The following is a 26,928-nucleotide window of genomic DNA, read 5'->3' on the forward strand; positions in this document are numbered from 1 at the left end:
GCACTTCTACTACGCGTTGGATTGGCCTTTACTTGGTTAGCTTTCATTCAATACGACACATCAAAATGAAGAAAATCAACGAAAAATAAAAACTTTTGAGCGCCAATGAAAGAAGGGCTCACTTCGAATCAACTACAATCTATGAGGACCGGAGTAGGTATAGTTTTTCATCTTCATGAATTTAAGAGCTCTTTTCGGTGAAACAATCTCCATGTATTTCTTTCCTTGGCCTTTTCTTTGCCAGCTTGATACGACACAACGTTCACTTTCTCCTTGAGTTTTACTAGGTACAGATTTGAACACATCCTCTCATGTAGCGAAACGATTGGTTAGTTTCTTTAACGTTCCCTGATTTACACCGTTTTATTAATTTTATGCTAACATTAAATTCTAAATCGGTAAAAACACGACCGTCGCATGTAAGTCCCGCAGATGTCGTTAGGGGTGATGTACCAGCGCGCACCGTGTCGTCGCCGGTTTAACAAACGATAAATACGGGTAGCGATTTAGAGACGCGTCCTGAGACACCTCGGTTTATACGTACAGTGTTTACGGACGGGTTTACATGAGGCTACAAGCCAAAGTGTACATAGCTTTCGTAAAGACATGCAAAAGTCTTGCAGGTATGCGTATTTTATAGAGACGCACTGGAATTTTATTCTATTAAAGAATAAATAGGTAGTTAATAGGTACAAGCAGCAGCAGGGATAAGTAGTAGGTATAGATAGACTAGGTAGACAGTTCTGAGTATATGTTTGATTGCAGTTTATTATTAAACACTCTTTTTTGCCAACTTTTCGGTTCATTATTGAACCTAAAATTCCGAGTGGCAGTTGTTCCATTCGTGCTCTATTTCTGATTTACAACAACAGCATAACCTTCACCTTCTTCTGCCCAGTTTCAATCTTAGCTAGCTTCTAATGGTTAGTTAGACGGTCGTCTAGGAAACGTAGAAAAAGGCCGTCTTATTATGATTTTGATTTTCGGGGGTCCTTGCGGATACACTTCGACTCATAGGGAAAAGGTCGTCTTAGTGATTACCGGACTTCTGTCACGATGTTCCATTATTTCATATGACAACCCTAGGCGGAGTGAAGCGTGTCCGTTCTGTACGAAATACGATTGCTTATTCTGTGACTCGAGCCCCGCAATCTCCGCATACCAAAACGTGTGTCATTAGCGAGCCGCGAAAATTTGCGACACGCGACCTGTCGCATGCAACATTTCCGACGAGTTGATTGATTTGCTAAACCGGGAGTAATGCTCGTTTGGTACGTGCTCGTTTAATTACACTCGTCTAATCGTGTTTGCGGCTAATCAAAATTATTGGCGCGCATTAATAATCATGCCATATTCCATAAACATAACTTGTTCTGCTGACTTGGGTGTTCGTTTCTCTGACTTATTAAGGGGAAACAATATTACTACTTACTAGTCATTTTTCCATACAAACATTCTTGACACTTTCCTCCCTGGATTTTGGCCCTAGATTTTTTTTTATATGAGTTCAACATTACCAATTCTGCTTTTTTGATATTTTTGTTTTTATACGAATAGCTTCAAAAAGCACTAAAAACGGTCAAATAAATGCACCGTAAACAGACGTTTAGCATATAAAATCGGCAAAATAAACGCAAAAATCAAAACGGTCAGACACAGATAATTTCTTTCTCATTCCGTTCCCAAAATTTCGTTATGATTGGTTAAGTTTTGGAGGAGGAAAATGTCGAGAACGAAACCTCGATTTCTGAGATTTTTCGCCTAAGCTGCAGTTGACCCTATCGCACTAATTTAAGGACGTCAACGTGACGGAGGTATTTATCTAAAATTCTCAAATTTGAGATGGGCTCCACTGGTATTTCCTCTTAATGATTCACACCATTTAATTCCGAGGCTGAGTCTGGCTCGGCCCATGTCTGTAGCTGACGTAAAATATAATGTTAGTATTTTTTTTAATATGAAGTGTTAGTAACACATTTCACAGTTTACTATCTAAGTTATTTTGACTAACAATAACAAAGTCCACAGCCATAATAATACTATGTACCATACCCATAAGACCACACACCATACACTGTTGACGGCGAGGGACCTGCATTTATCCATATTCCTTTTTGACACAGTAGGTAAATCTTCGTAGGTATATTTATAAGGAGCGACAAACATGTGGCACCTCTGCATTTGCAAGGATCTATCTAAACGATACGCGATCAGTCCGCTTATATTATTCGCTGCTATTTCTCACCATTTGATGAAAAAAGTTACAATTAGAAATCATCCTTATTGACATCGATAAAGTGGTACCTTTTGCCTGAAACGTCGCAAATATAGCAGGTTTTCTTTAAAGGCAAGCGAAATTCATTTATCCATAAGAAGAGCGGTGGATTTTCATAATGCCGTCAGCGAGAAGCTCGCGGGTCAATCAAATACAATTACTATGGGGCTTGCAACGGGAGGTAGCTCACTCAACAAGGGTTCCTTATGGACTTATGGAGACATTAGTCCACACATCATGCTAATTATTTTGTAGTTTGGTTAATTTGTGTAGCAGGACTAGAATAGAAACGTAGAAGGGTGTCCATAATTTTATTCATATATTTATTGACGACCGGTTTGGCCTAGTGGGTAGTGACCCTGCCTACGAAGCTGATGGTCCCGGGGTCAAATCCTGGTAAGGGCATTTATTCGTGTGATGAGCATGGATATTTGTTCCTGAGTCATGGGTGTTTTCTATGTATTTAAGTATTTATAAATATTTATATATTATATATATCGTTGTCTAAGTACCCTCAATACAAGCCTTATTGAGCTTACTGTGGGACTTAGTCAATTTGTGTAATAATGTCCTATAATATGTCCTATAATATAATATTTATTAGTCGTAAACTTTAAAGTTTCGTTGCTTAGTATTATTTTTCCCCTGTATCTCTAAACGCATTTTGATTGAAAGTCATTTACCTACTTTTTCTACTCCTCTACTGTTATCAGCTGTCATTTACATTCATGAATACTAATACACACATAATAGGTTTGTCAGGTTTGTAAAGTCTATATTGTCTATTCCTCATAAGAATAATTGTGCTTTAAAATCGCTAAAACGATACTGCGACTAATGAGAATTGTAAGGGGGAAATTCAAAGGGCTGGTGGGAGTAACGGCATCACTTTTCAGCCTGGCAACTTTAGGTTACTAGCAGCCTAGGAACTCCACTACAAAGATCAAAACTCAGACTGCGGTCTAATAATTATGCATAAGACACAGTTCTAGAGATCCTGGTCTATAACAAAATCAAAATTAATACAGTTTTCAAACTAAGGGCATTGCTTCCAACTTACAATTTTAATGTCATTTATGACATCAGTGATGACATAGATTCATCAGCGTCTAGTGAACGTTAATAAAAACAAAATTCACCATAGACAATGTTTTTTTTTGACGTATATTCACATTTTAATAAATACGTTTTCTAAATTAATTTTGCATTATTTGACAGTCGATAATACGAGTAGCCATTATCTTCTCATGAATCTCATGACACTTCTATTGAAACTAAAAATAAATAAAAAGATTTGCAAAGATTTTTTACTTTGCTGCATTCGGTCAATCCAGTAGAAAATATGGAACAATGTATCTTATGGCAGATTAGCAGTATATGTAGTTTAAATTAAAATACGGGTATAAGGTCTTCCTCCAGTGAACTAAACAACTTAACAACACATACCTATACATCGTGTGACCTAACTCGTTGACTGGACTAGCAACCATTTATTCAACGTATGTCTCGCACTGTGATGCTGACGCTAACTGCCGCCATTTTGGCGCGGATGGCCAGCTAAGATGGCGGCGGCGTGTGCGCAGGATTAACATTGCTGTTAGGGAATATTGTTAGCATGATCTACCGCTCATCAGTAAACAAAAGTGCGCAGACGTAATTATTCTAACTTCTGCTGCACTAGCCGTGTTGTACCTAAATCTATTGACGATCGATTTAGAACTCTGTGCGTAAAGCATTTAGTCATAATTTAAGTAGGGTTCTTTGATATCTAGTTGGAAATGCTATGGAAGATCTTGATGTAGTGTAGTCGTTTTTAGATGAAAGATTTACAAAAAAGCGAACCGGTTAAAAGTATCTTTTTGATCGACCTGATGGTTTTGGGTAGGTACTCGAATGTTTTTTTGTAGCTTACGTATTTACTTGCTTAATATCCACCGACTATTTTATATAACACACAACTATTTATATTTATAACACTAACACACCACATTATTGGAATGCATTAAGGTTGATATTAAAAGGTAACCGTCTGTGGTTGATATAATGCATATCTGTGGACGTTTTTGGCGTTCAAAGCCGTTTTTGACCCGCAACCAAATCTACAAACTGCTATGGAAAGCGCTTACGTCACTGATACATACAATTACAGTACCGGCCAAATATATATCACCTCCATGTTTTTGCGGTATAACTTTATGTTGGCAAGTGACATCTCACTACTTTAGCTAGTCTAGAAGTATTCCTTCGTACGAGCGATGAGAAAAATTTGGTTCATGTAATGGTTTTTTCATAGAGGTTTATGTATGGTCAACTTCATTTCTTTATTATAGCTTTTCTAGTAATATGTTGAGTTTGCTATTGTAATTCACAGTATTTCATTGCATTCATCATAGGTATATTTGTATAAAATTACTAGTATAATATGCAATCTAAAAACTAACCTATATTGATTACTCTATGTATACAAGTACATACAAAGGTTATATATTATTGGCCGGAACTGTATTTTAAAAAATTGCTTCCTATTTATACGGCTACCTACCACAAGTTTGACACAGATATACTCGCTAGCGTGTGCGTAACTTATTTGATATGCATCTCGCTCGTACTCGCATGTCAGTGCGAGCGAAATGCATAGGAAGTATGATGCTAAGGCAGTCGTGGTAAGGCTCTTTTATTATGGAACCTGGCTAAAGATAACCTCTAGTAAATTTCAATTTACGACTAAACTAAAACTCAAATACTAGTATAAAAATAAACACATAAAACTCGTATGTATGACTTTTTGGCAAGCATGACATGGTACCAAAGACTTGTGAAATTTCTGCTCTATCTACATTTGAAAACCCGTTAAATTATTTACCTAAGCGAGAACCATAAGGTACAGAACTGAAGGATATATATCTAAGCTCAGCAGAACTGCTGTCTTAATTCGAATACGTCGTATTACCTTTTAACAATAGTCGAAAGTTACGACGTTTTGGCGGTTCAAGTGTTAAAGTTCAGTGTTGAGAAGATTAACAGTCATTGTGAGGCGATAACCTGCAGTTAGTGCTTAGACTTTAGAGACCAGTAGACGCTTCGGGCTATCATGCCCTCATTAGCAGATCTACTGGACTGAGTGAATACATCGTAGGTACAAGTAGTAGATAACAAATATGTTGTTTAATAAACTTGAATAGTATATACTATTCTTACGAACACTAAATATTAAATTTACGGTATGTAAGCTCGATGTGAATGTACCAACCAGCTGCAAAAGTGCATGGGGAGTGGCGACTTTATCAATGAATTCATTCATGTTTTATCCATGCAATTTCGCATTGCATACATCATATCTGTGACTACAGTATTATGAGATTATGACTACATATTCTTGGCCGATTTTTTATTACACATAACCAGTAATTAGCGATTTGGTTGCCACTACGAGTAAAAGGCAATGTTTTTATGTTATTAAATGTTTTTAGTACGTCGTTTCAACACCTCTTAATTACGTTTTTTGAACGATTAAATCAATATTGTGGGTTTACCGTACAAAGCCATACATTCATGCTAGGTCACTAGATCCCGCTGCGTGGCAACCGCATCACCGATCACTATGAAGGACTTAACACTTCTGTTAATTACTATAATAACCCTAAATTCCCGGTTTTACCAAACGCGTTGAAGCACATCTCAATAACGAGTCTTATTAAAAGGCCTTACAAAACCTCGGTAACAAGTCAATCATCAGTAGCGCCAGGCGCGCCGAGAACCATATATGGTATGAGTTTGATCTGCGACGCGTCGGTTACTGTAATAACATAATACTACATTTATTTCCTATGAGAAGTATAGTCGGGTCAGTGAAAAGAGCAAAGATGAAAAAAATCGTGAAAACATCGCACGAAGAGAAGGAAATAAGAATAAGAATAAGAATAAGAATAATATTTATTTCAAGAATTTGGCATTACAAGACCAGCAGTACATTGATCCCCACACTAGGCTCAGCCTGTCACGTGGGAATCTCAGAGAAGTATCGAAATGGTGCGGTTCTCATTTTAACAGAATACATTATTGTTAAAGCTAAATTAAATTAGTTTTTTTTATTATATGACTAACTATCAAACTAAGCACAAAAACAGTTAAAAAGGTCTCAGTAAGTTGTATGTAAGTGAAAGTGTTTATGTGAGGGTATGTGTGTATATATGTGAGTATGTATGTATGAATATGTGCGTGTGTATAACTACGAAATGTGAGAGAAAACAAAATAAAAGAAAAGTAGCTGTAGAAGTTATTCATCTTTCGGGAGCAGACGCAATTGAATATTGTCGTCTACTACAGTCATTTCAAAAAATCCTCTGACTCATCATAGTTCCAAGAAAGTAGTAGGGGTTGGATATGCCTTTTTGCTTCAGTTAAGTTACAGTGCCTTATGTCGCAGATTTTTACTAATTTATTGTATAAATGCGGAAAGAGATAAGCCGAGAATCTCATAGCAAAAGCAGTTTTAACAAGGGGCTTGGGAATTTTGTACACTCTTTTTAGTATCATGTCTTGTAGATTAGGCTGACGACTGACCATATTGTGTACGTAAAGGGAAGCACGCAGTAAAAACAATCTACGAACACTTAAGACGTGCGCTTTAATAAAAAGTTCAGAAGTAGAATACCGTCGGGGGAGTCCTAGGCAGACTTTCAGAACTGCTCTTTGTGCTCGCTCTAAAGTGATTAAAGTTGATTTAGTAGAACCACCCCAAGCGAGTATACAATAACTTAAAATAGACTGACACAGAGCCAAATATACAACTCTAAGCAGGTGAGTATCCGCAACCTCCCGTAAAAGTTTCATAGTGTATATAAGTTTGCGAACCCTACCAGACGTCGCTGAAATATGTTTTTTAAAGTTAAGGTTCTCGTCGAATAGCAGTTACCATAGTTTTAAAACATTTTAAAGGATCACAATTTCGAATAGCTAGATTGTTTTGTACTTACAATAGAATAAGGTATATCTAGTCCTGTAATTTATCATATAATTATAATAGATATAAAGTTATACAAACACAAAAATCTTAACCTAAACTAAACTAAATCCTAAATCTAACCGACACACAAAAACTATCCGCACAACTCGCCTCGCGCCCCTCCAGATGCAAAGGAGCCCATCACGCTCGCTACGTTGCCACGTTGAACGGCGATCGACAACCTCTGCTCCGAATGTTTATTCAAGTTAAGTTTATGAAAATTAATCTATGGTGGAATTAATGTTTCTGATTGATTAACTAATCGACGCCAAATATGGCGCTGTTAACTTTCATGTATTTTTTTCCATATAAACCATTCTGATAATTCCGATTAGGTACATTGCAGACAGTTTGGTGCAATAGGCCCTAAAAAAAGATAATATATATTAAATACGTCCAGGGAACTCGACATTACTCAGCATTTGTGTAATTTCTGGTTCTTTCCTTTCGTTCTTTTTCAAATTCTTAGGGTTACCGTACTTTGCTCTGATGCCGCCAAGTTTGCGTGACCTGACTGTAGTGTCCAATAAAACCCAGCCATTGATGCCATGTGTCGCGACAGGCCAGTTTCTCCCGTCGAAACTTGTGCTAGCGCTTGGTGTCAGCTCGATTTCTGACGAGTTTTATTTCGTTTTCCGGTTGAGCTTTAAAATGGCGAAGGCGTCTCGAGATTTTTTTTTGTTTTTTGCTCATTAATGTTTTTTTAAGGGTAATATTGATAGCTACAGTGAGCTAACGTGGAAGTGTGCAGCTAATGATGAATTAATCTTGAAACGCGTTTAACCATTCTTTACTCAAGACTCGGCAATCCATCGTGACTATTTGTTAAGTCCAGCTATCACTTTACTGAAAGCAACTGCCGAACAACGTCATGCTCTATGGACACTTGATATTATTGAAATCATCTTAAAAATTTGATAAAAGCCATTTAAATATTCTCCATGGCTCTAATCTGTATCTCTTTAGCTCGCATTCAATATCTGCCACAGTCTAATGGTATTCCATATTACAGTCATACATATCTATGGGAGCTGGCGGCTTCCTCGCACAACGTTGCATTGCGATACAACGAGGAAATACCGCCAGCATCCTTGGTACAATGCCTCAAGGTCCTAATTTAGATTTAAGCTAGTTATTATTAGTTGCATATATATCTATATATGTAAATAAAGCGATAATTACAATTCCTATTTAAGTGAAGTTTTTAGAGAATGAAGAAATTTTGACGCGTGGTCTCATCCGCCACTATTGATTCTGACTGTACATTTGCCGGTTTTCTAATTCTACATTGAATTATGTATGAAATAATGATCAGACGATTCCAGCGTCTGTACAATTGTACATAAGTTGTATATGTCTAAGAGTGACACACGCCGAATATGGTCGGGTGGAACGTATCATTTAAGATATGATATATTGCCGTCGCGGCCGTCATGTTTACGTATTTATAAGTTTAAATCGTATAAGTGAGATGTCACGTTATTTTCATGGGTTGCGCGAGCCTGTCAGATGCATGGGTATACCAGGGTAAATTGATCTAGAGGTCCATAACAACTGTACATGTCCGGGAGGAGCTTTTATCTGGTCTGTCTAAGCCTATGCACTGGCCTGTGTTGGGTGAGCATTCGAGATGACATACGTTCTAAAGCCAAATGCATAGTGTGTTGATTTTTCTATTGAAATTTTCTTTAGTTATTGCTTTATGCTTTCCAGAAAAGCGCTTTTATTTGTTTTATTCATAACTTACCTGTATTTTATCAGCTTTCAAATAAAACCTTTTAAAATCACATAAGTATATCAAACAAGTGCTGTTAAAGCGGTTTTACTTGGACAATCGACCAAATATTTAGATGTAAGTAATATTTTTAGAGCGTAGCGTAATCTCATAATCGGACTTGGTGTTTAAGAGAACCTGATTTTAACGCCACTACCGCGGCCAATGATGAATCTTAACCATCCAATCACTCCAGCACACACAAACAATGGCATCAAAATTGATCTGGAAAAGGAGTTACAAACTCAAAATAACGACGGTTTCCATTAAAATGCGTATTGGTTGTTTGGCTTCGTAGGTGTTTGACCTTTTGTAGAATGATCCCTAAAAGTATGAGTAGTTTGTAAGATTAAATTCAGTAATACAGAAAAAGAGATTTTCCGATGATACATGAAGTTATTACAAAACTGAGCAACAAAGCAAGCTTGATAATTAAGAACACAGTTCAACGCAAGGCTAATACGACTTCGTGTAATGTCATAATTAGGGAAATGGCATTGAGTGAAATATGCTCACAATTATTCATTCCGTCAGTCTGTGGAGCAAAGTAAGTGTTAGTATTTAGTTAAGATATAAATCACAGCGCGCTTTTATCTCCTACGGTCTAGATCTAGGCTTTAACGGTATTGTCACGTGCTTTAATAGCCAATTAGCGCTTTAAGTTCAGTTGACTACATAAGCTCGAAAATATTTCGTATTTTTGCATTAGAAAGAACTTCGCTTTGTGGTTCCAAATCGGGCTCTTTATGTATCTTCTTATGTATTTTTAATAGTAGTTTATGTGACTGCTACATAATAAAAGGCATTAAAATACACGATTGTGGGTTTAAGAAACGAACGAAGTGAGTTTCTTAATAGGATCACACGAGTGTTTTAATGCCTAATTATGTACAGTTACATACACTATACTGTAGATATACACATTTTATAAACTTTCTATGATATATTTACTAACCCAAATTACATTACACATCGTTGCTCTCTTGGCGAAACTCGCGGATATGTGGCGGCGTCACCGAAATATTTTTATCGCTCTTTTTACACGAAACTTTTTCTACAGTTACTTTAAAAACAACAAAACATATTCATTTTATACTAATTAAAAGATAAACTGTACGTCAAATGGCGGCAAATGAAAACTTTTTTACGCATGTCACGCATTCGTATTTTTTTTTTAGTCAGAGTCGGGGGTTATTTCCGTATCATTCGATACAAACTAACATGCGAGATATGTCAAAATTGTATGCAATTGACATTTAATTTCGAACAAAAAGGCATCTCGACTGATATTAGAAAAGAGGTCAAATGGAATTGCTTTTTTTTCAGAGATGTTCCAAATTTGAAGTCATAACCAAATCGATTTTGATGTAGTTATGAAGCAATTACAACATCATCACAGATAAGAAATTTGTTGTAACAAAACAGTTTATCGTAATGTTGGTCATTATTTACGGATTTTGAAAGCATCATAGAGGGTTTATGATATGTGTGTAGATAAAGTAAATTATTAGTAAGAATAAGTAGTGACCATGCTACGTATAGATAATTCCACTATTAATATAAAACAGGAGTTCTTTCTTTCTAATGCTAAAAACCGGTCAAATGAGAGTTCGTTTTACTCGCGCACCGAGGGTTCCGTACAAACTTTGAATTAACTATAAAGGCGAAATACTCAGAAAGACCTAGCTTATAAGTTTACCACCTGTACGAGTACTTTGTGAATTTGCAATAAAATATTGAGTATTGACTTTTGATCAGAAGTACCTATACTATAATGTTGTGTATAGCTAATTTGCGCGATGTAATTCACATATGTGAGGATAACTCTCTATCATCTCAACCGTTTTAAAAGAATGATCTTTTATTTGAAAAAGGTGTCTTTAATATAATCTCAAAGTTGGTTAAATTGCAAGTATATAAAAATTTCATAATTTTTCTTTGGTAAACTTCGGAAATAAAGGGGGGGATGGTATTTTTTTTCCATTTTCCTTCATAAATCAATTTTTTTTCACTACGAAAAAAAAAATTGTTTTGGAATGTACTATTTGAGCTCTTTCAAATGATACCCCACTTGTTCGTAACTATTCCAAATTTAAAATCGATAGCTTAAGTGGTTCTCGAGATATTTAGCGATGTGACAGACGGACGGATGGACAGAGTCGCACCGTAAGGGTTCCTTTTGTACCTTTTTTGTACGGAACCCTAAAAAACGAGGTATCATATTGTGCACCTACATATTATGACGTCATAGAAACGTGAGGACAAACAGGGTTAAAACATCTGCTATTTTATGACAAAAGTTCCAAAGCCCAAAAAGTGGGTTTACGGTAATTAGTGTAATTAGGTAACTTTAAATGAATTCTAGGTACTAGTTAAATAATGTCCCATAGTTACCACCACAACAATATAACATTAACTACAAGGGAAAATTCTCTCTTCTAGGTACATACAACTAAAATATCGGTGTTAACTACTTACCTATTGGCTATGTGTAAAGTGCGAGCAATGGGAACAAAAAGCAAATAAACTAGGCCCTTAATCAAATGAACAGCATTTATAGAAAACCCCAATCGAACCTTATCAATGAATGTAAATGATCACGTCACTTTTCGTTCACATCGGTCATCTCGATACATTTGTACTTAGTCAGACGTCAGGTCGTAAGTTCTGTCACAAAGGTCTTCACTGATAAAATGAAAAAAAAAAAAAAAGTTTCCTATGATTTGAAAGCTTATTTTATACTGATCAAAACGTAATATAATTAGTTTAAAATTTAGATCGCGTCCTTATTTACTACTTGTTTACTTTGGGATTGTCGTTAGACGCGAAGACGCCGCTGCACTGTGATACTGTGAAAAATTATACTATATACAATATAGTACAATTGGGTACAATTATTCGACTTAAATCAACCGGGATATGGACCGTGATTACCTTTTATATTGTTTTTCAGCTCCTGATATTTAGACGCAGTTACATGTATCTTGTTCATGGGTAACTGGAGATAGCGGGTGGGTGTCAAAGTTGTGTAGCCCGCGCTCGGCTTACCCTCATTCGTGCGCGTCGGCTGCGTTCGCTTTCAACGTTACCACTGGTTGCGTCCACACTTATTGGTCTATCCAAGCACACTACACTCACAGTGTTACTACGCGTGTTCGATTCGGATATAAAAAAATTACACAAACAAATCACAGGATTCCACATATTCGACAGTTAAAACTTTAAATTTTAAGTCTAGTGAAACTAACCATGATTCATTCAAAACTGTTAGGTACAATTGTTTATTTGTATAAATGTTCTTTACAAGAACGTTATTTTATTACCAGCATAGCATTTAGTTCTCCGACAAAACTGTATTTCAGTTAATACCCTTCAAACTTAGGTACTTTTCAGTAACTAGCTTATTTTTGACTGCCATCCAACGAGTAGGTTAGGTAAAACATGTACATTTGAAATTTTGGCACTTCAATATGTATGATCTCTATATCTAAAGCAAGATAAAAGACCCAGATTTTGTTTTATGTAAGATTTAACCATGTAAATAGGGAACAAAATCACCTTGAAGAGGCCGTGTATTTTTTGCATGTTTTTTTATAACTTTTTTCCGAATATTACAAAGAATTATGCAAAACTGAGGCAGCAAATTACGTTAAATTATATCGTAAGTAATTCAGCATTAAATAAGCTTTAAGCAACATATATGAATCGGTAATAAGGGATCTGTACCTAAAACTTTTTTATCAGTAACAACTTTTGCGACAGAACTTATGATCTGATTAAGTAGTTTTCGATTGGAATTCGACGATAAACGATTACCATCTTCGGTATGCCTCAGAGCACATATCTTTTGTAAACTTTCGTGGGCCCAATATCTTATAGTATTCGACATAAATGTCTACTGTCATGTAGATTAATGTGGCCCAAAGCCAGGCGGGCGTTATACTTTCGCATTCCAATAATAAAATTATACAGTACGAAATTAATGTTAAATTTTGCCGTACAGCCCTGATTAAAACTGGCACGGGCTGTCAAACGCTCTCGCAAACTTTATGTCATCGCATTCAGTGCAAATTAATGGGTTACGGGTATAAGCATAGCGAACTGATTTGCTTCGTGAGCTTCGTGGGCAGGATGGCCACTTGGGCAAGTTATTTCTTTAGTCTACCGAACCTGTGCGAGGCGATGGGTCAGGAAAACCAGTATAGGAAATTATAATAATTACATTGAATATGTCATTATCTTTCTTTAAGACAGCAAGTTTTTGTATTAAATGGGACGTTCTATAGAGCGTTAGGCATCTGACGCCAACAGACGGTATCATATCGCTTTAATTTTGGACTCGCCTCCTCCCGCAGCCGCCGGGAATACTCGGGCAGGTTGCGCAGGCGGTGACAATTAGCGCGGCTCGTGACCGCGGCGCCGCGCGCGCATGTCGCCGCGACAGGTGGATCCGCGGCGACTAAGAGCAGGTCCAAATTGTCGGTGATCGTACGATTCGTATGTTCACTAAAGTCTTATTGCATACGTTAGTTACGTTAATCAATCCATCGATTGTTTTGAATTAAAACTTAACCAAATGCAAGAAACATGTATGTATGTATAGCTTCCCCTAACTTTTCACTTTGAAAAACATATTTATAATGCAATCAGATATGAACTTTTCCAATTACACAGTTGTTAGCGTTGTGATAGCGTCCGAAGGCGACATCTGCATTTTAAACATATGACACAAATTTAAATTTTTCAAAAGTATCGTTTGTCTACAATGGGCAACGTTAAGTCACTTCATTTGCATCTATAAAACTAATCACACGAAACCACTATTGTTATAAAACTAGCTTCTGTCTACGGCATCATTTACATGCAAATTGTTAATCGTAAAACAAATCAACTACTTTTTACTACAGGAAATGATTTCCGGGTTAACGGGTAAATTTCCTATGTGCCCAATGACATTGGAAACATCCACACATCAAGCCAAATATAGGTATAATCAATGTCCTTTTTAGCGCGTCTACGCCATTACTTATCCTATGGCCTGAGACTATTAGCTAGATCGTCCCCAATTAGAGACATCTCGTGTCCAAATAAACGACGCTCCTAAGTGCTCGAGCCGGTTGCAGTCTTAAAAATACCCAGAACTACTCTAAGGTATTTTTCTAGTCGAGACTACGTGGATTTAAATTAATTAGGATGCTTTTAACCAGGGACTAAGTCACGTATTTCTACTAAGAATTTTGTAAGATTGCCGAAAATAAAAAAAACCAGCCAAGTGCGAGTCGGACTCGCGCACCGAGAGTTCCGTACAAACCTGTAGGTATATATTATTATATGATGTAACTAAAAATTTACGGTTTTCGCTATTTTTCCTTTATCTTAGCTATAAGACGTTGCTTCGTACCAAATTTCTAGATACTGAGTTCACGTGATTCTCTTGCGAATGTCGAAAATTTGCGGCATAAACGGCTGTGTCTTTTGATTGCGTTGGCTTTGATATAAATACCTGAGTATTTGATATAAATAGGGTTCCGTTTTTCCTTTCGAGGTACGGAACCCTAAAGAAGATTAAAAAGAAAACAAATACTTATTACTATATAGGTAATAGTTATCTGCTGTAATAGTTATAAATTTCAGGAGAAGGCTAGAAAATTAACTGAATTAATCTTACGCATGTTTAATCACATTTATATATAATACATATCTTTTTTTGGGGAAATTTGTATTGTATGTACCTAATCTACAATTATTTTCTATGTTTATAATAATATTTACAATTATTTTCTAGCCATTTACAGTCTTGACAGACAGGTAACAAATACCTGCCTAATATTAAACTTATCTTTTGTTACAGAACTCCTGACACCCCCAGGCCTCGGCAAGGTACCATTTTAATAGTTAACGGTTAAATAATTTAGCAATTTCTACCTACGAAGATGAACAGACGACCATCATTATCGTAAGCAGTTAAAATTAACGGGTATTTTAGACAGGAAGGGTTATCGACAAGGATCTGAATAGGTAGTGAATTGTTATTAGACAATGATATTGGTCAGATAAATATGGACATGGCCGGACATTGCAGAACGTTGAAAACGACGTTGATCTGTGAAAATATAACAATTTATTGCATGGTAATCGCGTGACATGTGTTGATCGAAGTTGATCGAGTTGTCTTTTTTTGCATGATTGGGAGAAAAGGTGAAAGAGTTTGCCCAGCACTTGAACAACACTGTAAGCTCAAAATAATTTTTTATTTTATTTTATTTATTCATTTTAATTAACACAGTATAACAGTTAAAACTAAAGCACTGTGAAATTACATATTGAACCTAGACAATCTAGACATGTATAATTGGAAAGAGTTGACATGAAACATCAAAATACTAATTAGAATACAGGTGACACTTATAACACAGAGGAGGGACGAATATCCATCATCTCGCTGAACCTCAGACATTCATCACGCACTGACATCCATCTACTTGCAAACACATCACATTCAGGCGCTGATGCGAGGAGTGAATTCAAGCTGCGTAAAGCTCGAACAAAAGGAGCGTTCCTGCGCGACACAGTTCGGGAACCCGGCACAGATAAAAGACAGCGATTACGAGGCCGAAACTCAAATCTAGAAGGTGTTGGGACAAACAGACGCACTACTTGTGTTGTTAACTCGACACAGTCAGAGTCACCGCGTAAGATATTACAGATTGTAGTGAGAAGTGCTGAGCTGCGTCTTACCTCTAGGGAGTTAAATCCCATCATTCCCAACAAAAACTTGGTAGGATAAAGGAATGGGTAATACCCGTACATTTTTTTGTATAGGAAGCGCAAGAACACTTTCTGTACTTTTTCCAGTTGTAAGACATATGTTGTCTCGTAGGGACACCAAACGACAGAGGCCGTCTCAAGCTTACTCCTCACTAAGGCATTGTAGAGCAGTTTTATTGTTCTTGAGTCAGTAAAATCCCTGGCATTTCGAATGACAAATCCCAACCTCTTGTAACAATTACGGGTCAATGCATTCAGGTGCTCATGGAAATTGAGACGAGAGTCTAGAATGACACCGAGATCACGGATGGAGCTAACACGAACTATTGCGTTTGAACCCAAAATATATGTGTAGTTAAGTGGATTTCGTGCCTTGCTAATTATAACCGCACATTTAGAGACATTAAAGGATAGTCTATTTTTTACGCTCCACTCGCGCAGTTGGTCAAGATCCTTTTGAAGAGATTCACAATCTGAGATTCCTTGTACTCCATAGATCAACTTCAAGTCATCGGCATAAAGAAGGCATCTAGCGAAACTCGGAACGGATGCCAGGTCATTAATCATTATACCGAAGAGCAAAGGACCCAGTACCGATCCCTGACTGACCCCAGACCTAGTCTGATAAGTGTTCGATATAAAGCAGCCATGTTGCACATATTGACTCCTATCGCGGAGATAACTAGCGAAGAAACGGAGTAGTTGCGGGGAAAAACCGATATCGCACAACTTGCTCAATAGCACATCGTTATCCACGCGATCGAATGCTTTTTGGAAGTCGAAGTATAACACGTCTACTTGTATACCCTTGTCCATATGATCGGAAACCGAGTCCACCAAAGTTAGAAGATTCGACTCCACTGAACGCCGAGGCCTAAAACCGTGCTGGGAATCGCTAAGAAAGGGCTTAATTTGAGGAGCTACGAGCCTATTTACAATGCTCTCAAATACCTTGGCAATCGACGAAAGAATGGCTATAGGTCGATAGTCTTCCACGCGAGTTGAGTTACAAGTTTTAGGAATAGGTCTCACTCGTGTGACTTTCCACTGATGCGGGTAAACTCCAGTACACAATGATATGTTCAAAATGTGGCATAAAGGTTGTATAAGCCACTCTTTACACCCTTTTAAAATATAGGCCGGGACATTATCAGGTCCAGGGGAGCTACGTGGTTTTAATCGTTTTATTGAGGCTTCTATGTCTTGCGGAGATATTTGGTTAACGTGAACGTAATTAGAATTACAAGACAAATCCTCGCGAACAATTTGTTCAAAGTCAAGATTTGGAACATTTGACAAAAAGACAGATGAAAAGAAATCTGCGAAGGCCTGGGCTGCCTCTGTCCCCTCAAACTCTGCCCCCTGGAAGGTAACTTGAGACTCGAACCCTCCTTTAGCTTTTAAGTTTCCAATATGCTGCCAAAACGCTTGAGGGTTGGACGCAAGCTTGACTTGCAAGTTATTAATGTAGTCATCGTATGCACTTGATATACGAAGTTTGAGACTAGCCCTAAGCCTAGAAAAGGTGGTATATATAGACTCGTCTCCTGAACGTTTCCAATCCCTATGCAATTTAGCCTTCTTCTTAAGGCCCATAATAATATCAGACGTAAACCAAACTGGATAACGCTTACTTGGCTTATTAGGTCTTGCTTTCCTAGGTATACATGCATCGAAAATATCATATAATATGCCATAATGACTTTGCATATTCTGGCTCCATATACAAATATAAGCTCCTAATGTCAATCAATGAATTATCATCCTCATATTTAGGTATGTTCCTCTAATGGACGAGAACACAACGGACCATGTTTTCGAAAATTGTCAGTTTCTCAAGTTTTGATCACATTGATTTTGAAGTAATTTTGGCTAGTTTTACTTTAACTAAGGCCACTACATAATAGTTACACGGTACATACATGACATTTGTTCGCAAAAAATTGAATCTAAATCGCCACGAAAATACCTCGCGACAGATTGTTGTAGTTAATTCCTATACTTATATAACAATATATTGGAATTTTTTTTTTGGCATATCCATGTTCAGATTACGCACCTCAAACTCATGAAATTTAATCCTATTCAACTCATTGGTTAGCCAGACAGTACGACTATTACTAAAGATTTACAGTAGTATAGAATTGTGATGATTAGAGCAAACATTTATTGTACGTTTTTAGTGGCCATAAAGTTGCGGTATAAAGACGATTTCCTTGGCGTGGGAGCTCTAATTCCTTACCGCTTACCTTTGGCTTTCTCATTTGAACCTAGGTCTAGTGTAATTAAGACAACTACTGTTTAATATAACCCGAGATTTTTTTTTGCGATAATGATCGCATACGAGTACGATACGATAAAGATCGCTAAAATTGTATTGTACTTATAGAAAATTCTATGGTTGTCTATGGAGTGACGTTGATGCTACGAATAATATACCTAAATATACCGAGGTGCCTAAATAAAAGCGTGTAAAGCTCCGAATATGTGTTATGAGTTATGAATTTGAAAAGTTATAAATAATGGTTTTGTTATGTTTCTTTAGCCGTTAGCACAACAAGCGTTTCTCCCGCTCCTCCAAAGTCTCCCGTTAAGGGCCTTAAAGAACCCACGAAAGAGCGTGCGCGCAGCAACAGCCTGACGTCTCCACCGCCCAACAGGAAGAGGACCAGCTCCGGTGTGTTCCAGGTGAGTTCCACGGAAATAGTACATTACGATACAAGTGCGAAAAATAGGAAATTCGAAACGAGTGGCGATAAATTAAAACACGACCGAAGGGAGTGTTTTAAATCGACACGAGTTGCGAATTACCTATTCGCACATGTATCGTACAACGTTTTACAGTACATATGGCCCTTTAAATGTTCGACACAGTAACATAATATGCTACTTCTCGCACTAGTGCTATAAAGTAGCCCCATATGTACTGTAAAATATATTATGTGACGTTGAAATACTGATTAAAGTTAGCCCATAAGCTTTACGAGAGTTACCACCACCGTCAAAACTCAGGTGAGTCGCACGTCAATATACAAGGTGAAATTGTAACCACCGCTCATACTCTGCGTAGTGTCTTTATAGGTCATACTGAACAACTTTTATTATGGGATGCGAAAAAAATTTGGCTGTCTCATAGAAATCAGCGGCAACACATCAGCCGGAAACAGCCAAATTTTTTTTCGCGATTTTAGCATTGGTCCCATAGTAAAAGTTGTTCAGTATGACCGTAGTATAAAGTCATTATGTAGAGTATGAACGGTGGTTACCATTTCACCCTGTATATCTTAAGGCATTGATATTTTATTTATTTATTTTCGTTTATTTGGGGCATCAACAGCAACACAAACAAAAGAAATACTGAACTTAAAGATGCAATACAGAAAACCAATAAAACACAAATACATTAAACACCGTACCAAAATAAAATCCGTCGAAATAAAAGAGAACCAGCTCCGATCTGGTGAGTAGCATCATGATTTCTCCATGCAATTTCGCAGCTCACTGTACCATGTGATTTTAAAATAGCGATCAAAGACTTCATAATGCGGATTGAATAATAGAGAGATTGCTAGCAATTAATCAGAGCGGGAAGTATAAAAGTAGTAAGGTTAATGTGGCGAATACCGGCATATACAGTTTTTGGTTGGGAAGAGCGTCTTAGAGCAAGAACTCTCGTATTTATATATATATATTTCGCTTAGACAGTCGGAAAGGAAGAGCTTCGCTCCTTCTGCTCTACCGATTTTCTGAGTGGATTAAGTAAGTAAGTAAGTAAGTAAATATTCTTTATTGCACCAACAATTATACATTTTACATACATGTAAAACTACAAATGAATTTTAAAGGAAAATAGAACCATATATTATGTGTGTGTGTGTGTGTGTGTGTGTGTGTGTGTGTGTGTGTGTTTATATGTAGGTACAAGAGCAACATTTAGAAGCGACGAAGCTTGTAGACGGTATTACCTGAGGCGGTCTTCTCCACATTGTTCTTACCTATTTTGCTTCTCTTATTGAGAAACAAGATTTTTTACTAGAGACGGTCAATGTGGATTCGTTTTTTTCAGATACAAAAATTTTGGCTATAAGTGGTAGTTTTTCACAGGTTGACGAATCGGAGCCGCTGCCAAAGAAGCCCGAGCCCTCCCGAAAGAGGCCCGAAGTCAACGGCAAGAAGGACTCCAGTGAGTCTAAGAAGGGAAAGCAAGGAAAGGACAACGAAAAGGCAAAGAAGCAAGAAAAGAAAGTGATAGAACGATTCGATGAAGGGGCTAAGACGGAATGCGTGTCTGCGTTCAAAGAGAGCGATAGTTGGGATTAAGAATAAATGTTTAAATGTCTGTATTTCTTGGATTTTATTACACTTTCCTGCCTTTACTTATTGGAAAAAGACTCAGTTCTATCTGGTTTATTACAGTGGTTGTCTTTCATTTGACGAGAGATAAATAAATTATATATAGGAATTGAAAATTCTCGATGCAAAAAAAATCAATGTTAAAATAATTATACGGACTATTTGTATCAAACCTGTTGCTTCAGCATTAGTTCGATTAGTTAGATCCTTGGTGAAAGTACGAAATTGTGCAAAATGTTCAATGGTACTGGTTTTCCACGCGCAAGATACACCTGTAAGTCCTGTAAGCAAAAATATTACAATTTTCCAATCACGTTTAAGGTCTAAGACAGTGAAAACGAATCTTGGCGTCGCTAGCACGTTTTCAATGTCCATGTAGGTTACTTGCCTAGGAAATACACAAGATATAGATAACAATAGATAAGCATATTAGATGATAAGACCCATGCTGTAGGTAGGTATGTCAGCAAATCTCGAGTCCATGAGTGAGGATGCCTTAAGTTAGTGTCCCTCACTAACAAACACAAATTTCAAAATGGCGGATTATCAAACAACCATAACAAACGATTATCAAAAACTTTTTCGACTTTACAAGCGTTTATAAATAACGCCTCGACACAGTCATGACTGTCATTGGTGAACTTCTCCTAGCTATATAAAACGGGAAAGTTGCGAGCCCGTTCAGAATTATTGTACTAAGCCTGCTTTAGGAAATACACACAATATACTCGTACAGGAAATAATACATTCAGAGGCACAATGCGATGTCTTCCATTCCTGCAGCGAGGCTCGGCGTCGCCAGCACGTTTGGGATTTCCAAGGGCATTGCATTAGGGAGGCACATGCCACTTTGAAACCCCAGCTATGCGGCGACCCTTAACGTAGGACCTACATAACACCATATACAAAAGTTCTTATATATTGTACTTACATGCGTGTGGTACTGATAGAGATAGAAACGGGCGAATCAATGTACGAAATGATTTGTGCTTAGCGTCAATACTTTACGCACTACTTGAAGGCTTGACTGAATTAAGCTGATTTGTATTATATGAAGTACGTAAAAATCTAATATGTAGGTATATAAATTCATTAGCTCCAAAATTCAGAAATTTTCTACAAAAAAATCACAGTACAAATTATTTTCCAACCGCCTGAGAAAAGTGAAAGACTTATAAGTAGTAAAATAGTATAATAATTTTACAATGCACGAGTATATAATTATAGAAGTTTTATCAGCAAACGTATAAGTGTAAGGCCTGAGTGGACGTTCGAGTTGGGCGTGCAGCGGGGCGGGGCGTGTGTGAACAAATGCAAACGTATAGAAGCGGCCTTAGTGCACGCTGCTCAAACCACTTGCTAGCTCGACGCCACGCTGCAGGCCCTGCCGAACGCTCCGCTTCGAGCGTCCACTCAGGCCTTACACTTAAGAAACGTACAATGATACTGTATAATATACATACATACATATTATGTAAATGCTTAACAATTAGCCATACAAAATATGCACCGGTATTGAAGAGTTTCTAGATACTCCTGAGATAAATTCATTATAACCTGTTCCAAACAGAAAGGGCAAACAAAGGCAGCGTTAAAGAATGACATCGCCTGTGGCTGAATACGATGTCCATAATAGTGCGAAGTGGATGGAGAAAAGCAGGAAAGCAAACTCTGTCACAGTACGGAGTCAACTCTAAGAGGATGATCATTATAGCCTGTTTATTAGTAACTGTAACATAATTATTTCGAATACAAACAGTTGACCTCCTACGTTGACGGAACAGTGGGGATTGTCCCATACAATGTCAAGTATCTTCATTAGTACTGATTGAGCGCTTTGAGCAGGCCGCGCATTGTGCGATTGAAGAAATGCTCCAAGCCACCTACATACATGTGTATTGCTAATATTTGACAGAAATGCATACACGACTGGCGCAAATTATTTAGATGGCGTGCGCATGCAACTGCAGCTGCATTACTGCTGCGGCGTTGTTGCCACCGTTATATCTGTTAATTTCCTTGATAAAAAGAGGGACGTTCGCCGCCGCATTACTGCCGCGATTATGACGTTCACTCCGACACACATTCCTCATCACCATCACCATCATCATCATGCCATTCTGAACGACACCTTTTGTCAAAAGTCATCGATCTTCGTCATCATTGATCGTAGGCATTAGCCCCGTCTTAAATGTATGGAAATGGTCACGTGCCTTTTCGCTCGCATGACAGAGACATTTTTAGGGTTCCGTACCCAAAGGGTCAAACGGGACCCTATTACTGAGACTTCGCTGTCCGTCCGTCCGTCCGTCCGTCCGTCTGTCACCAGGCTGTCTGTATCTCATGAACCGTGATAACTAAACAGTTGAAAAATTTCAGATGATGTATTTCTGTTGCCGCTTTAACAACAAATACTATAAACAGAATAAAATAAATATTTAAGCTCCCATACAACAAACATATTTTTTTTGTCGTTTTTATAAATACGGAATCCTTCGTGCGCGAGTCCGACTCGCACTTGGCCGGTTTTTACTTATCGATTGGCGTTTGTTGATAAACTATTGTCATTTTGGCTACGGCCCCAGAATGGATATTTAATAAATAAAATAAAATTGCTCAGACAGATGTTTACCTTAGAAATATCTTGAAGTAAAAAATCCATATTTGGTTCGTAAAACTGAATGAACTACAAAGCTATCACAGTCGTCGCATAATGCAAACCAGCTGGATTTATGTTAGTGATTCCTTATAGCGCATGCTCACTTAGTTTATAAGTCGACACATAAAAAAACACAATTTACAGAAGAAACGAAATGGCGAACGAGCGAACAAAAAAAGAAAAGTACATCTAGTTCTAGTAAGTTGATCCGAGACCTTTATTAGAAACATACGTTTGATGATTTTCTTCAATATTAAATTACAATTGAAATTCCGTCTAAAAGTTCATTTTTATATGGACTGTAACTGTCACATAAAATGCTTGCAAACATTTTTTGGAAGTTAAGCACATTGATTTATTTAGAAATGTAACATTTAAGTAATAAAAACATATTTTTTATTAATTTTTAAATAAGTCCAACCAAACAGAGACTTGAAGAAACTGTCATAGGCCGACCATTCGGCGCAAGAGGTTATTGTAAGTATTTTGTGATCAAACATGAATAGGGGTGATAGATGTCTGGGCAAGGTTTCTCGTCCGTAGCATAGCCGGTCGCGGCTTGGGACTTAGCAGGCCAGTACGGTTGGTACGCACCGGGCCGCTAAGACCCTGGCCGCGGCGAGCGGGTCTTGCTTCTATAGGTACCTGTAGTTGACCTAAGGATAAGGGATGTAAAAAAAGTGATGACTATGACTATAATTTTAATGTTAATATCGACTCCGTAGCTTAGTTTAGCCTTACCGTGCTATGAAAACTCCGAATTGCCTGGTTATTAGAATCAGAAGTACGAGTACTTTTAATTATAAAATACTACGTTTGTCACTTTTGTGACTGTTTAAGACATTTTGTATGGTTCGCATCCTTGAAAAAAAAAAAAACGTTACAATGTAAACCAAACAGCCTTTTAAAACGGACTCATAAATTATTAGGTACTTTTTTCTAATGTTTCCAAAAATGTATAATTACCTATAAAGATTAAATTCCACCTGCTATATTATCCATATTTTCGCCGAATTGCTGCCGGCTGCATTGCCAGGGAAAATATACTTACTACGTAGTGATCTTGATTATTAATTACCTGAAAAAAAAAATTTCGTTAATAATATCGACAACAAACATATACACAGTATTCACTTAAGTATTGACGCGTCCATTTTAATTTGTATGGCATGAGTCATGAGCGCGTTGAAGTCTTTACTTGGTCCAGCCGCATACGTACTCTGATCACTTTCATTATAAAATGTATTACGATGACGTCGATGACGCTACGATGGGTTTATTATTTTTTTTGTTAAAATAAAATGGGTTATTTTTATAAATTTTCGTGTCGTGTATAGTCATTATCAGCAGAATTCTGGCTTAATTGTGTACCTAACAGCAGAATATTTTAAGTTTTTTATAATATAGGTAGATGCAATAAGGTGATGTACATATATCGTACGTACGTACGTTATTGATACTGAAGTGCTCTTGATTGTCGGGAAAGGAAAGTGAAGTTTTTACATTTGAGTCGAATTGCTCACCAATGTAGGTGAGCAAGTCTCAAATCAGAAGCAGATATAATAAATTAAACCAAATATACCATAAACCAAACGAGCTTACAAATAATTAGTATCATCCAGAAGCTCGTACTTATCTCTTTTTACTCCTACCATAGTCAAATACCTAGCTACACTCTACCATGTGGCCATAACTTCAACTGGAGCGCAATTAATTTAGCAGTCGCGAATCTGGCGCAGATAGCTTCGGGGGCCTTCGGGCATCCTCGGCCACACTCGACCATTAATCTTCGCGGAGCTCGGCAGGTGAGCAATGGCCCTCGTGGTGCCCTAAGGCATCTAGAACAATACGAGACGTCGTTAAAGTAGCCGATGTAATGCCGATTATAATTGCTGATGAAGGAAGCTGTAACTGGGTTATTGAGTGGACTTTTATTGGCTCGGTGCCGTAAAATTAGCCGACATGGACCGCCCCTTGTTGGGTTTGATGCGCTCCAGTCAATAAGGAGGTACATTAAACTAGATTAACCTAGTATGTGCGTGGCATACCTATACAAAATTGCTTTAATTAGCTGCCGTTAATAAACTAAGATGTCCGTTAAATCTTTACAGTTTAGAAACAGGTGAAAGCTGAAGTAGGAACCTAAAAGAAAATGATCAATCGTATGAATAATGAGTAAATGTGGTTTCACGGTTAGTAGTTTTTTGAAAATAATTTACTTAGGGCCAAATTATGCAGCATATTAAACAAGGTTACTTTTTTTATGACGATACTTAACCTATTATCACAAGAGTTTTTTTTTGTGTTTTTGACATTTATTTGAATAAAAAACTTGATTTTCTAGCTCAATTAGATTTATCTCATGATGTCATCATAGAGATCTATAGATTGTGTCATTTACGAAGACGGGTGCCTTGACTCGTATTGTCGTGATATTAAAGGTTAGATTTGACAAATCTAACCTTTAATATCACGATCCGTTAAATCTTTACAGTTTAGAAACAGGTGAAAGCTGAAGTAGGAACCTAAAAGAAAATGATCAATCGTATGAATAATGAGTAAATGTGGTTTCACGGTTAGTAGTTTTTTGAAAATAATTTACTTAGGGCCAAATTATGCAGCATATTAAACAAGGTTACTTTTTTTATGACGATACTTAACCTATTATCACAAGAGTTTTTTTTGTGTTTTTGACATTTATTTGAATAAAAAACTTGATTTTCTAGCTCAATTAGATTTATCTCATGATGTCATCATAGAGATCTATAGATTGTGTCATTTACGAAGACGGGTGCCTTGACTCGTATTGTCGTGATATTAAAGGTTAGATTTGACAAATCTGCGCGTCATCGTGGATGACACGAACTATAGGCGCATACTCGTATTATCGTATCGTTTCGTATTCTTGATTCAAAAGCAATAATTAACGCCACTCGTTGACTGGATTATATTCGATGTAGAAGGGTAGGTACTTTTCTTTGGTGTCAGTATAGTAAAAGCGGTAAAATTATTAAAATATGTCTAAATCAAATGCCACGTTAATTGCGCTTGCGTTTCCGAGCAGGATACGCACGATATGTTTTAGCCCCTCATTTACGCCAAGAACTAAGCCTCGTCAAAGGCACATGGCGTGGCCAACTCTCATAAACGTAGGAAGTATGCTCACTGGAACATACATGCATAATATAGTCACACTTGTTCCCCGGAGGGGTAGACAGAGACCACGGAGTTAAAACGATCCTGATATACCTACTTTTTCGTTTCCTTCACTTTTATTATATTCCTCATACACGTTCGCCGGTTTAGGGTACTCCTGGCCTTTTTTAAGGATTTCCCCGATTGGTAGTCAAATGAACTGGAACCTCAACTAGTTAGTACTTATTAAAGAGGACCTACTCGAAACTTTATGTTAAAGTAGGTTTTCTGGCATGTTAGGCAGGGTTGCACTGGTAACCGAGCGGCAAAGTGGAGGTTTGAATTGAACGCTAGCTTGTAATAATGAATTCCTCGAAACTCCATGTGTACGAAAAATATAATCGGATATGTTGCTCTTCGGTGAAGGAAAATATAGTAAGAAAATCTGCAAAGAAAGACAAAGAAATTCAAAAGTAGTGTGTGAAATCTCCTAGCGACTATAGTCAAAACCCAAAAATCTACAAATAGTTGTGGTATGTTTATGGGCCATCCCACGATTTTAAAATGTGGATGTAAATCGACCCCACAGATATACTACTTAAATAGGTAATTCATCCAACAATCTGTAATGCGCAATAGTAATAAAGAAAGCTACAATAACCGATTTTTGTTGTTTTGCGGTACATCACTACCGTATTGAGTCCATGTCCTGTAACCAGCAGTAATGACGGCAAGCCTGTGGTTACCACGTGTCAATGGCTATCGACTGGTGGAGCGCCCCGAGCCGTGATAATGCGGGGATAATAAGCATGTGAATAGATGCTGCGGGCACAGAAAAATTGCGGTCGGATAAATGGTTGCGTTTGTTTTGATTGGAAGTACAGTCGGATATGAAAAAAAAAATACATATACAGTCAATCTTTGACCATGTTTAAACTTACAAAAGTTGAACTAACAAT

The 26,928-nt window shown here is 37.3% G+C and overlaps 1 protein-coding gene across 1 annotated transcript in view; it reads left to right on the plus strand.

The window, feature by feature from the left end:
* Positions 1-20,165, plus strand: part of LOC133522252 (poly(A)-specific ribonuclease PARN-like) — a 54,111-nt gene extending 33,946 nt beyond the window's left edge. Inside the window, exons 12-14 of the mRNA XM_061857521.1 lie at positions 14,906-14,934; positions 18,368-18,510; positions 19,927-20,165. Of these exons, the coding sequence (XP_061713505.1) occupies positions 14,906-14,934; positions 18,368-18,510; positions 19,927-20,142 (388 nt within the window). The 3' untranslated portion in view covers positions 20,143-20,165. The remainder of the gene's footprint in view (positions 1-14,905; positions 14,935-18,367; positions 18,511-19,926) is intronic.
* Positions 20,166-26,928: the final 6,763 nt, after the last annotated feature.

This window comes from Cydia pomonella, chromosome 10 (assembly GCF_033807575.1).
Source record: "Cydia pomonella isolate Wapato2018A chromosome 10, ilCydPomo1, whole genome shotgun sequence".
In the NCBI taxonomy this organism is placed as follows: domain Eukaryota; kingdom Metazoa; phylum Arthropoda; class Insecta; order Lepidoptera; family Tortricidae; genus Cydia; species Cydia pomonella.